This window comes from Tympanuchus pallidicinctus, unplaced genomic scaffold (genome assembly GCF_026119805.1).
Source record: "Tympanuchus pallidicinctus isolate F22 unplaced genomic scaffold, pur_lepc_1.0 scaffold22, whole genome shotgun sequence".
NCBI classification, from domain to species: Eukaryota; Metazoa; Chordata; class Aves; order Galliformes; family Phasianidae; genus Tympanuchus; species Tympanuchus pallidicinctus.
The window spans coordinates 31,689,796-31,701,926 of NW_026294739.1; the positions used below are offsets into that span (position 1 = coordinate 31,689,796).

Here is a 12,131-nt window from a genome sequence, read left to right on the forward strand (position 1 = left end):
ATGTGCGACGGCAGAGCCCTGCGCGTCCCGGCGTTGCCGCGGCTGTTCGGAACGGCGCGGGGCGAGGAGCGGCCGGCCGGGGGAGCGCGGGGCCGCCCCGCCCTTCCAGGAGCAGCCGCTGCACATTTGGGGATGCTGAAAGGTTGCGGGGTTTTTTTTCACGTTTCCGCAGTGTCATGATTTCCGCTTCCCTCCTTCAAAAAAAAGAGAAAAGCAGCCCACAGCCGAGCGCCCCGCAGCCATGGAGGAGCCGGCGGCCAACGCGGAGCCGCCGCCCGGGCTGCGCTCGCTGCTGCCTCCGCGGGAATTCCTGTGCTCCCGTAAGGGGCGGCTGCTGCTCGCCGAGGCGGTAAGGGCCGCGGGAGGGCGGCTGAGCGGGGGTCGGGACGGGGCGGAGAGTGGCGACGGCGCTGCGGATCGGCAGAGCTGGAAGGGCGGGGATGGCGGCCGGGCACGGCACGTTCGGAAGCCTAAAGACGGGCCGGGTTACGCTTCCGCTGCCCGCGAGCCCCTTCTTGGTTGAAAACGCCTGGTTTCGTTGCACGTACCTTAACCAGAAATCCCGACCCCGTGCATCGGTACGGTGTGGGAGGGAAGGAGAATCCCCGCCTGGGCAGTGGGTATCTATGAATCAAACCGGAATTCGGGATGGGGCCGGGGAGCTGTGCGTCTCATGGCAGCCATCGGCTCCTCGTGGAACGCCCCGACCGCTGCAGGTCCCACCGCCCCATTCCTGTAGCACGCGTGGCTGACGGAATCACACTTGGAAGACGGCAAAGCCCAATCAATTCCTCTTTGCTAATTGGCACATACTTTTGTTACGTACTGTAACGTTTACTGGAAGTCCCTATACAACCTCACGGCCAGTAAATGACAACTTCCACACAACCTGGCTTTGTAACATCTCCACCTGATGACATATTTGAGGAATACCGTTGTGGTCATGGCATCACTCACCCTTCCATTGCCTCAGGGAAGTGCTGGTTGGAAGTGCAATACGAATCACTCTGCCCTAGCACAAGGGGATTTATCCTCTAGCAGGGCTTCCCGAGGGCTAGACAGGCTGGATGCAGCTCTGACCCATCCCAAAGCTGCAGCCTGAGCCCACCCTGAGCCGCTCACAGCCCCACAGACAGCACATCACCTCTGGGCAGCACAGAGGCAGCAGTAGTTTCCCTCCAAGTGTCAGCGTGGCCAGGAGAAATCCCTGAAAACTACAGACCCCAGAATAAATCCAGCCTGCATACAACTAATGAAATATGGGGGCAAATATTTAAAGATGAGTCCTTGTTAAATCTACCAACTTTAAATGCGTCTCAGCTTTAACTTTGTATTTTTTATCTTGAATGTCTGATTCTGCTTTGACACAGTACTGATGTTGGGTGGGGTTCTAAGTGCAGATTCTGAACAGTATCTTTTATTCAGGGCTTCTCATTACTGTTACTGAATACATCATTATTATCCAGCATCTTGGCAAGTCACAAGAAGTACACTTCATCTGTCAGCCTTTAAAGTCATGCAACTATCAGCATCCCCTCATGGTAGATCAGGGATTCTCTGTACAGCTAAACAAATACCAAGTCATTTGTTTTTCTTCAACATCAAAGAAAGCAACTACCATATTCTGAAAAATGTCTCCCACCAAAGCAAAGAAAACAACTTGCAAATATATCTTGGCTGGGGTGGAGTGTTCTACTTCTCCTTTTCAATCTGTGGCTAAAAGGGAACAAAAGTTGGCAAATTCCCTCAGCCCAGTGACCTCAGTGGCAGTGGTGGGAGTCACCTCATTACACTGCTTTGTTTTGTACAACACAAGGGCCAGCATATGCTCAGTTCAGATGTCGTAATTCACCACGCCTCAGTCAGCCTGCTGTCATTTAAGACAATGGCCACTCAACCATTCCTATTCCCTTATCTTGCCCTACTCGAGGTCCTGATGTACAGAGAGGACAATCTGGACTTACTTTGGGAAGGAAAGCCTTCAGCCTTGGCAGAATACTGATAAAGAAACTCAAGTAGCCCAGGATTGCCACGCTCGGGTTGAAGGCAGCTTTTTAAAGATGTAACAGCAAGGTACATTTTGCCATGAAGTGGAAGTGGATGCTCACAGTGTGGTGTGGTTCTTCATGTCAGCATGTACACAGCCCTGCGGGCCACCCGTGCTGGGCATTCTGGCTCTTCCTCTGGAACAAGTTGTGCTGCTGATGAAGCTGATTGCTGCTAGAAGCTTAATTATATTCTCAAATTTTATTCAGAGAAGGAAGTTGTTTTGATCTTCCTATGAATTTTTTATTCCATCTGGGAGAGCCAGGCCACCACCAAGCAGCAGTAACATCAAACACACACATAAGCTTTGCCATCTCTCCTTCTGCTGTTTACTCTTCCTGTCTGGTTCCTCTGCTTTCTAATCATTGCTCTCTCTGGCAAGGTTCTTTTTTCCCCTCCCCTTCTTTTCACCCTTCCTTTTCTATCCTTTTCTTGTGCCACTATTTCTTCCATGTACTTTAAAACCCTTGCCTTCAGCTGTTCGTTTTCCCTAAAAACACTCAAGTTGCTGTTTTCAAGGTCAGTATACAATCCATGCTCTCTTCCGTCCCTGAAACACTTTTTCAGTTCCTAATAAACATGGTATGAACATACAAGGTTGTTCTATGTCACACAATGTAGAAATCATTGTGCCTGTTCTTTTCTTCTTTTCCTGTCTGTCTTTTCTCATTTCAGTCTTCTCTGAACTGCACTTCATGGCTGAAACCTCCCTGCTCTGCGCACAGCCTCCTTGAAGATCCCCTGGGCTGCAGCCAGCCGGCCCCGCTTCTACATCGGGGCACCAAGAGCTTGGTCACCAGGAGCACAGTGGAGAAGTACCTGAATAGCAGAGACCGCTAAGGCATTTCCTCCACCAGCAAACAATAACAAAATACACTGCTGTCAGAAGAGATCACCATTAGCCACTTAAAATGTTTAAGCCAACCTGTTGTTCTCTGAGCAGTGCACATTTAGCCACAAGCAGTGAGAGGCGCCCAGCAGGGTGTGTGTAGCTGTGCATAATGTTGTCAGCTGTTTCCTGGCATCCATGTCATCCCCATGGGCTGCACTGGGTCTGTTCTGTGTGTGCAGGAGAGGCAAACGCCTTCACATATCCTGCCTGTGACCTCAGCACTGCAGCAGGCCTCCCTTACAAAGCACACTACTTTAATTGTTGGAACTGAGTGTATTTTATACCTTAAACCGAAGGCTGGTTATATGATGAAGTGTTGCCTTCCTAGTGCCTGGCCAGCATAAAAAGCCAAGGAGAGCAATATCAAGTAATTGTTACATGGGAGAAAACTTGTTTTTTGAAATGCAGTACCAGAAAAGTTCCTTTACGAAGAACTATTATTTAACTTTTTTGTTTTGTTTTGTTTCCACGATGTATGTTCCCATCCTCACAAAAAAAGAGGTGCTCAGGAGTAAAAAAAAATAAAATAAAAAAAAAAAAATCAGGCCTCATTTTCATGGGACTTTTTATGACACCATTGCCAGGAGCTCCTATTTTGCTCTTTGCTGAACTGGAACTCCCTGCATCCAAATATTGCTCCATGGCAAAGGCAGACACAACCACACTGACCTCAGCTGCAGGAACAGCTCAGGCTCCTGAACTGCTCTCAAAGGACACAACCCCAGGGACCAAAGAAAACCCAGAGTGTGAATACACTTTAATTAATACAGCTGATAAAACATAACCTCCCCCATGTAAAATACATCAAATGAGTTCCCTCTGCTGTGTGAGAACTCTGGTAAGGCTGCAAAGAGTATGCAAGCAACAGGCAAATAACAGGATAAATACTGACGGAACACAGCCCTGATGCAGACCAGTTTTTTACAACCTAATGAAACAGGAACAATGCGTGAGCTTCTAAGATAAATATAGTTTCATACTAAAAATGTCACATCCTCTCAAGTTTCACCACCCAGTCCTAAGGAATCTAAACAATACACTTCAGTCACTGTCATCCTGGTCAATTCTTTTGGAATTTAGAACAAAAGCTTGTTAATTCCTTACCTTAACAAATCACTTCAGCAGGACTCAACTGCTTATTTGCCCCCTACACATAAACAGGCTCTTTTGATACATATATTGAAGGCTGAGTGACTCTCACAGGAGCAATCAGTGTCTTACCTTTTAAGGGCAATATGGGTATTCCTTGAGGTACAGGTGATGCTCTCACAGGAACACACAGCAGCAGCAATGAAAAAAAAAGCCACAGTTCTGAAATTCAATGAAGCAAATATACTGATCATCTCAACTGGAACATTTACACTATTCAGAAAGCCTTATCTGCCTTCTAAGGGGCCATCTGGGGGAGAAGTATGTCTACTTTTAAGATCAGACGAGCAAGAATGTGAGAAGCATCCCAATTTAGAATTAAAACCCTCCTAACCTATTCCTCAGACTGTGCCTACCTTTATGGCAACAAAAACCATCCTTGAGCATCTAAGGCCAAAAAGTGCCTCCAAAGGAAAGGCTGGATGCAGCAGTCCAGGTGTAAGTCAGCACATAACTGCCGCAGAAAGTGTAGTCTAATGTGGTACCTACCATGAGACAGTAGAACTGGAGCCTCTTGGATGTGACCAGCTCAAAGTACAAGACTGGAGAACTGCTCAGTTTTGCCCCAGTTCTCTCACCTCCCATCTTCACATACAAGTACAGAAGCTGGAGATGTCCAGAACGGCAGCACAGCGCTCTGGTACTGTCTGATTTAGGAGAAAGTACATTTTCCTTGGTCATTTTTCCCACTGTAGAAACACCTTGAGCCATAAGTCACATATTAATTGTATTTAAATTGAGGGAAAACATGCTTTGTTATTTTGTAGAGTTATAAAAAAAAAAAGTATGGAAATAAATAGATCTATGGGGGTAGCTATAACTCTCTAAAACAATTGTCTACACTGAGAAACTGGAACCAGAGACAGAGAAATCACAGAATAACTAACTCCTGTCTTTTTTGTCCATTAACAGTAGACATAATTTCTTTCAACTCAAAGAAGATTAGAAGTGCTGAGTTACTTCTGGTACCTGAGCAATGATTTGCATTTCAAATGACAACTGTCATGGCTGAAAGCTCAAAGCTCTGTTTGCTTGGCAAAGTTCCACTGCATTTTCAGAATTATGTTGTCAAGAGTTGTTTACAATCCAGAACAAATTACTGGCTCAGATAGGTGAAAATCTACCAAGACCCCTGGAGAGCCAAATGTACACTCTGAAATAAATGGCATGACTTCAGATTTATTCCTCAGTGAATGAGAAAATTCATTTTGTGCAAAAAAAAAAAAAAAAAAAAAAAAAAAAAGTAGGAAGCAAGATACGCCATCATCAGCCCAGTAACACTTCAAAGCTGCTCAGCTGCCTAAGGCTCTGCCATTCCATGTGAATAATGAGTGTTTTCCTTTTACTCTAGGTGCTGTCATTTATCATCTTTATCTGCTATATTGCATCTTCAGCTTCTGCATTCATGATGGCACCACTCCTAGAATTTCTGCTGGCACTGTTTCTTTTTTTTGCCTATGCCTCTAAACTTAATGAGAAGTTTAAAGGACTCTACTGGCCTTTGACAGTAAGTGAAATATGAACTATAACCACAGATTTAATTGTACAGTATAAGAAAAAGGACTATACTGGAGTTCAGGCTGGCTGCTAGTAGTTTTACTCCTGATGAGAAGTTTGTCCATTTTACCTTTCATTCAAAAGGTCCCAAAGCACTCTTTAAATTATGTTCTACAACATACTATAGCTTTCAAGGTATTGACACATTGCACTGCTTTGTTAGAGCACAGGATTTTTGCCTGGGCAAATGGTTTTCAGAAGCAGCCAACATCAGCCTGAGCCTTTCCATTGCTGAGGTCTCAATGATACACATGGTGAAAGTGAGGCATGCACTTGACTGCTTTTAAAACCTCAGGTACAAGCTGTTCAGATGCAGATATCCACATGCATTTAGATACTCACATGCTGACGGACAACTAATTGCCTTAAGTGGGGATGTCCTGCTACTCTTGCTGGCAGAGGTAGCTGGCTGCTCTTTAGGACATTTTTGCATTTGCAGTTGCAGGTAATTACTGCTCAGTGACCACTGGATGTCTCTGCTGCTTCAAAAATGCAATACAAAGAAAGCATTAATCTATCAGTACACATTCTTTGAAAGTAAATAAATCACTGATGTAGTCAGACTGGGCTCTCTCTTTGGTACAGCTTCACAAGAGTTTACCCTAGTGAGATTTGAATTAGTGCTCTCAATCAATAAAAATACCATTAGAAAGGCCTTTGGTGGATAAAACAACAGTAGCGACTATGAAAGTTTGCCTGCTTTTCAGACAGTAATCTCAATTTCTTCATACAGAACTAAGAAAACAAGCACTTGTATGTTTATTTATTATATCCATTACCACAACATACTCCAGCTGCAGAACAGAGATAACTGACCTCGCTCCAACTCCAGACCAATCAAGTTTCTCGTAGATTTGTCTTCTGAGACAGTACCTTACCTGTCCATCTGGCCTGAAAACGCAGACCTCATTGTGAACAGATCAAGATACCGTTCTTTTGGCTCACATGTTCTTCCTTCATTGAACCGTTCACAGATAAGGCTGCTCCAGCACATCACGACTTGTATTACAGGGCATGGCTCCTGCCCAGCAGAGCTGCACTCTCAGGAGCTGATGCCAAGATTTCAGTCATATGTCATATAGAAATATTTCCCAGATGAATAGTTCATTTACTAAAGGCTGTAGTCACGTTCCAGCATCAGGCAAGTCAGACAGCACCAAAGGCTTACAACTTCCCAAGTGATTCTCAGAAGATCATGTGTGTCGGAATTATGTGACTGAGCTGATGCTCCCACACTGCTTATTTTACAGGATTTCCTGCGCTGTGTCACTGCTGCTGTTATTTACTTTGCCATTTCAATCGCTGCTGTCTCAAAATACAGTGATGGAGCATCCAAAGCAGCCGGAGTAAGTAGATGTCAGCTTTCCTCTCAAATAGTTTAATGAACTGTGTAGGAACATGCATCAGAAACAAATTTTGACCCTACTGCAAGTAGTAAACACTTGAATTAAAAAGTGAAGAATTTGCCTAAAAAGCAGGGAAGAAACAGTCAGTTATTTAGGAGAACAGGTTCTGAATCAACAAACAGCTGTTTTCATCCTAATACTACTGCTCAAAGTTAATGGCATGACTTTGGGAAAACACTTATTCTGATTTGCAATTTCACTAGCTGTGCCAAAAAGATGAAGCTCAACTGTTCCTGCCCAAAAAACAAATGTAGCAGAACCAGCAATAATAATACATGTAACTGCTAAGGACGGTCCAAAATAAGTGATTTCACCTTTGTGCTTCAAATGCATAATTTTGCTTGGATAAACTGAAACAGCAGCAGTCATCACTTTACCCTCTTGTGTGTGGGCTGTCCAGGAGAAAGCCTTCGCTATTACTATCAGCACGTTCAGAAATAAGATACAGCTACTGCAGTTGCAACTTGACTACAGGTATCAATAATTTATGCATCATAAAATTTGCATAAAGACATGACAAGCTAGGCAAGAACTACACCCAGTACTGTAAGCCACTGAACTTTACTGAGCAATCCCAAATCAGACACAATTTTAAAAGTAAGATCTTACTGTAATTTGTCACTCGGTTGATTTGTTTTGTCATTGATAGACACGTTGTTAAGGATCACATCAATTCTGCCATTTTAGGTGTTTGGATTTATAGCCACAATAGTGTATGCTATCGATTTCTACATAACATTCAATGACCTGGTTACTTTTCTCAAGCAAGGCAGTTCTGAGTCCCCTGAAAGGCGCAAGTCAGAAGGTAGGTAAAATCCTTTTGGTCATACAAGCATGAAATGTGATTCTTCTCTATTTCACCCTTCGTTTGCCAGCAAGAGCACTCAAATAGCAAGAGTTCCTATTCTCGGCTACCATCATTTGGTACTAAGTTTTCAACTAAATATTCAACTAAGCCAAATTATGAAGGTCCTTAGTATTAAACCAGAAGAACTGGAATTTTCACAATTTATTAAGATCCTAACAAACCAAGAATTTGAGATTTAGTTTCTCAGAGTTGTGTGCGACCTAACTTTGAAAACCTCCTAAATCCAATTATAGAAGTAATTGTGCAGCACAGGTTTTTGTGAAAGATGACTTAAAGGAACAGATCATAGGAAACAGTGTTAAAGAGATTAAAAACCATTCAGCCCCACAATCTGAAATGGCCACAGAACAAGAACAAGATCAGGTGATTAGGGTATAAAATTAGACTAAAGTTAGAGTCTATTGGCCTGGAGATGGAGAGAGAAACTTTTGAACTTGCATACATGTAGTCAAGCAGCTGTGTTGGGGATGACAGTGAAGAACCCCTGCCCTGCAGCACTGCTCCTGCAGCATAAGCCACGTTCATACGGTGGCTCTCAATGACAGGGGACAGAATTCTCTTGCTTCTTGCAAGCTGAGTCTCACACTTGGGCAAGATGCATCTCTGTATGCCCTCAGGGATTTCTTAATGCCCCAGAGCTTCTGGCTTTCAGATCTGTTTAACTGGCAGTGCGTAACCAAGACCTGCATCAAACAGCAATACTTCAGCACAGGAAGCATATTGTAAGCAGGCTTCCTCTCAGTGGTCACACTAACAGAAGTATCTTTGCAGCTTCTTTCATTTGAACTGTTGTCTATGTTGCTGTTGTGGCATTTTCGCCAACAAGTCCTCTGAAATGTCATTTAAAGCTGTATTAGCAGGTTAGTCAGAACTGGCACGTTGCAAACTCCTCCCCTAAATACACCACATCCTTCGAAGCAGGCACCCACAGAGGAGCAGCAGGTCTCTCTCAGCAAGAGCTAAAGCTGCTCCAATTTCCAATTTGTTCTCATTATTGTGTTTTATTTGGTTTGTTTTAAATTTCAGATGAAGACTCCGATTCTGACTCAGACCGAAAAAACAAACACCAGCCGAGTGTGAAGGGAAGATAATCAAGCACTTTCCTCTCTGCTCACTGCACTGCCAATTGAAACATCTCTTACTTCAGCCTCAATATCCTCTTTCCACTTCACTGTTTATGGAATCACCAAAGCATAGGGCAGTGATGTGGTGAAGGAGACCATTCCCAATACCATTAAACACTCTTTCAGAAATAAGGATACGTAACACAGAACTAAGGCTTCTACAGATTTCAACCTCCTAGAGGTCTGCATCCAAACAACCCTTTGTTGTTCGGCATGCAGCGTGCCGAGTAAATGGGAACACAGTATTTTAAACTTATAGCAGAGCTTTTAACATGCTTTCTCAATTCCAAGTCTTTAACACTTACTTCTTGCTTTAATACTTCTTGCTGTGCCAAAGAAAAGAGGCCCAGAATGCCTCTATTTCACTTATATTTTTCTTGATTAACTAACAACATTTATCTCAAGTCTGAGCATTCCACTATCTCAACCACATCAAGGCATGGATTATAGTTGGTTTCAGTACATCAGTACCTACTGCCTAAATGTCGACAACAAGTGACAACTGGAAATGAGCAGCAAGCATAAATCTCAAAGTGTAGCGGTGCCTCATCAGACATTATCACTTTCTAAGCTGCCTGGATGGGGTCACGTTCTCATTTTCTGCAGTTTCACCACAGATATGTGGTAGAACAGAAGTGGAATCTTACCAGCCCCTTCCTACTGTTTTTGTGGAAGCCCTTGTACATGTGCGTTTGCACATACAGGTAAGGAAGGCTTCCCAAAACCACCCAGCTATGACACCATGTGCCTATGAGAGCTTGCACATGTTTGCGTGCAAGGTATCATTGTCTGATCTCATGCTCTATCTTGCCAACATTGGTCTTCCAATGAGAAACAGCGCTGTAGTTGCTCTACTGGGTCCACAAAACAGATGATTGTACCGGAAAAACTCAGGATACCTGGACTTCCAGAGGGCAACTTCCTTCCCACTGTGAAGAGGTAAAAAAGCCAACCTCCAAAATAAAGAATGTCTGCACAAAATCCATGTCCTCAGCCCTTACCCTCACCTCACAAGGACAAGATTTACTTTAATATTTTTGGGAAAAACCTGAATTTACAAGAACAAGTTTTCATGTGTAGCACAACTTAACTTGCAAATTGTGTGCCAACACGTAAGCGTGTATCACTTGGAAACAGCATGGCATGCTTCTCATATATGGCATCAGGTATGTTTCAAAGAAACCTGTATACATTAAAAATAATTAATACAGCAGAACATGTTGCTTAAAAAAATAATTAAAGTGAGAGCAGATGGTACTAACAATAAATGAAAACAGAGCTAAAACAGCAAAAGCAGATTTCATTTGGAACAAAATGACTGCTTGGGTTCCAATTCCCTGCTGGCAGCTGGCTGCTAACAGGCAAAAGCACGGTACCTGACAGTGAGCTGGTGCTTGGGAAGGTGCTGGCCAGATTTGGAGATGTCTACCAGGCAGCTTCTACAACTCCTGTTCTCACACCACTGAGGGAATAAAAGCAAACCAGATGTTTGCTTCCAGATGTGATAAATAATCTTTGCTTTTCTGAAAAGAGCTCATTGTACCTTTTCTTATTTGAAATCCTCTCTTTCCTCTCTGTTGTCATGTTTTACTGACACTCACTGTGACATCAGGAGATCTGGGCTTTTTATATTCAATTTATTTGTATTTTTTTATTATTTTTTTTAAGTGTACTGCATGCCACAGCCAGAAACTAGTACATGGTTAATATTTAGAAACCATGCTGGATTAAATCTCTTTTAATAGAAACACTGGGTGTCTTTACTTAAATATCTCATCCTTGCCTCTGAACAGTGGGAATAACACTATTTCAGGCAACTCTGACACAAAGGACACTGTATTCTGGAGATGCAGAGGACAGCACTGGCAGCCAATCACACATGGTTACATATTTTGCAAGGAGAATCTTCATCCTTCCTTAAGCAAATAATAAATAAATAACCAAGCATTTGTTTTAGCGTATGTAGTAGGCATCATATGTAGTGACCTCATTTGGCAGATAACAACACTGTAAAATAAGATTCCCCTTTGGATTTACCCTTTAAAGACACACAGTCAGTATAAATGCTTGTTAAATTTACACATCAGAATAGTCAAAATCAACAGGAAAAAGCAATCTTGCTCACAACAAACAGAAGTTGCTTCAGGACTTCATTAGGCATGTGCTGAATTGCCTGTTCAGACAATGCAAGCACTTGATGATTTCATTTATTTCTAAGCATTTAGCTCCCAGGGTTGAGTGGTTGCTTGATTCCAGCCTTTTAAATAAAAAGATCTATTCCCACGATTGAAATAAAATGCATTTGGGTATTTTATGAACAGCACTTCAGAAAAGAAAATCCAATTAAAAATAATTCCTTTAAAGCCAATACTTTAAAGTCCGGTGGATGGCAGAAGCAGTCTGCCTGGTTTTTGTTTGGCTTGTTTTCTGGACTGTAAAGATCAAAAGGAGTGGGAGCACTGGTTTCTCCACACTCTTGCCAAATGTTACGCCTGTGGTGTGCAGTCTTATTTGGTTTTGGTGTATCATAACCAAACGTGTCTCTTCAGTGACAACACTCGTTCCAAACAGGAGCTGTTCAAAAAGCGTACAGGCTGCTGTATGCCTTCATTACAACTAGGACACAGCAATCTCCATTTTGAATTTCTGTGCATGCTGAGCAGCGCTCAGCAATAGCGAAACCTGGGAATTCAGAAGACCTTTCCCAGCACCCTTTCAATTCAGGCTCTGCTGTCCTTTGCGCACGCTGTACATTACTCCACTTCAGGCTGCTTTTCACCTGTGCTATTCAAAGTCCTGAAAGCCTTACATTTCCAATTAACAACATGATTTCCAAGGTACTACTAAGCGATCCATCTCAGCCCACGTGGTATTTGAGAAGCATGCTTTCACCAGCCTGGTGTGCTTAAAAGCAGATGACTATTTAATGCTTGGCATAGCAAGCAGATGTTTTTAATTCATTACGCTTTTGTTCACCGTACAATTTTCTAAGCCTATATTTTACAGCTGCATCTTCCCCTGCTAGGAAAACAGTGGTCTGCATCAGGAAGTGAGTATGTACTTGCAGCCAGATACTGGTAATGCATATT

General features: G+C 43.1%; 1 protein-coding gene across 1 annotated transcript; it reads left to right on the forward strand.

Moving 5' to 3' along the window:
• The first annotated feature begins 166 nt into the window (after window positions 1–166).
• On the forward strand, window positions 167–10,790 carry CMTM3 (CKLF like MARVEL transmembrane domain containing 3). The gene is made up of 5 exons (XM_052686675.1): window positions 167–349; window positions 5,439–5,594; window positions 6,895–6,990; window positions 7,738–7,855; window positions 8,945–10,790. The coding sequence occupies exons 1-5, from the start codon at window positions 242–244 to the stop codon at window positions 9,007–9,009; spliced, it is 543 nt and encodes a 180-aa protein (XP_052542635.1). The 5' UTR covers window positions 167–241; the 3' UTR covers window positions 9,010–10,790.
• Window positions 10,791–12,131: the final 1,341 nt, after the last annotated feature.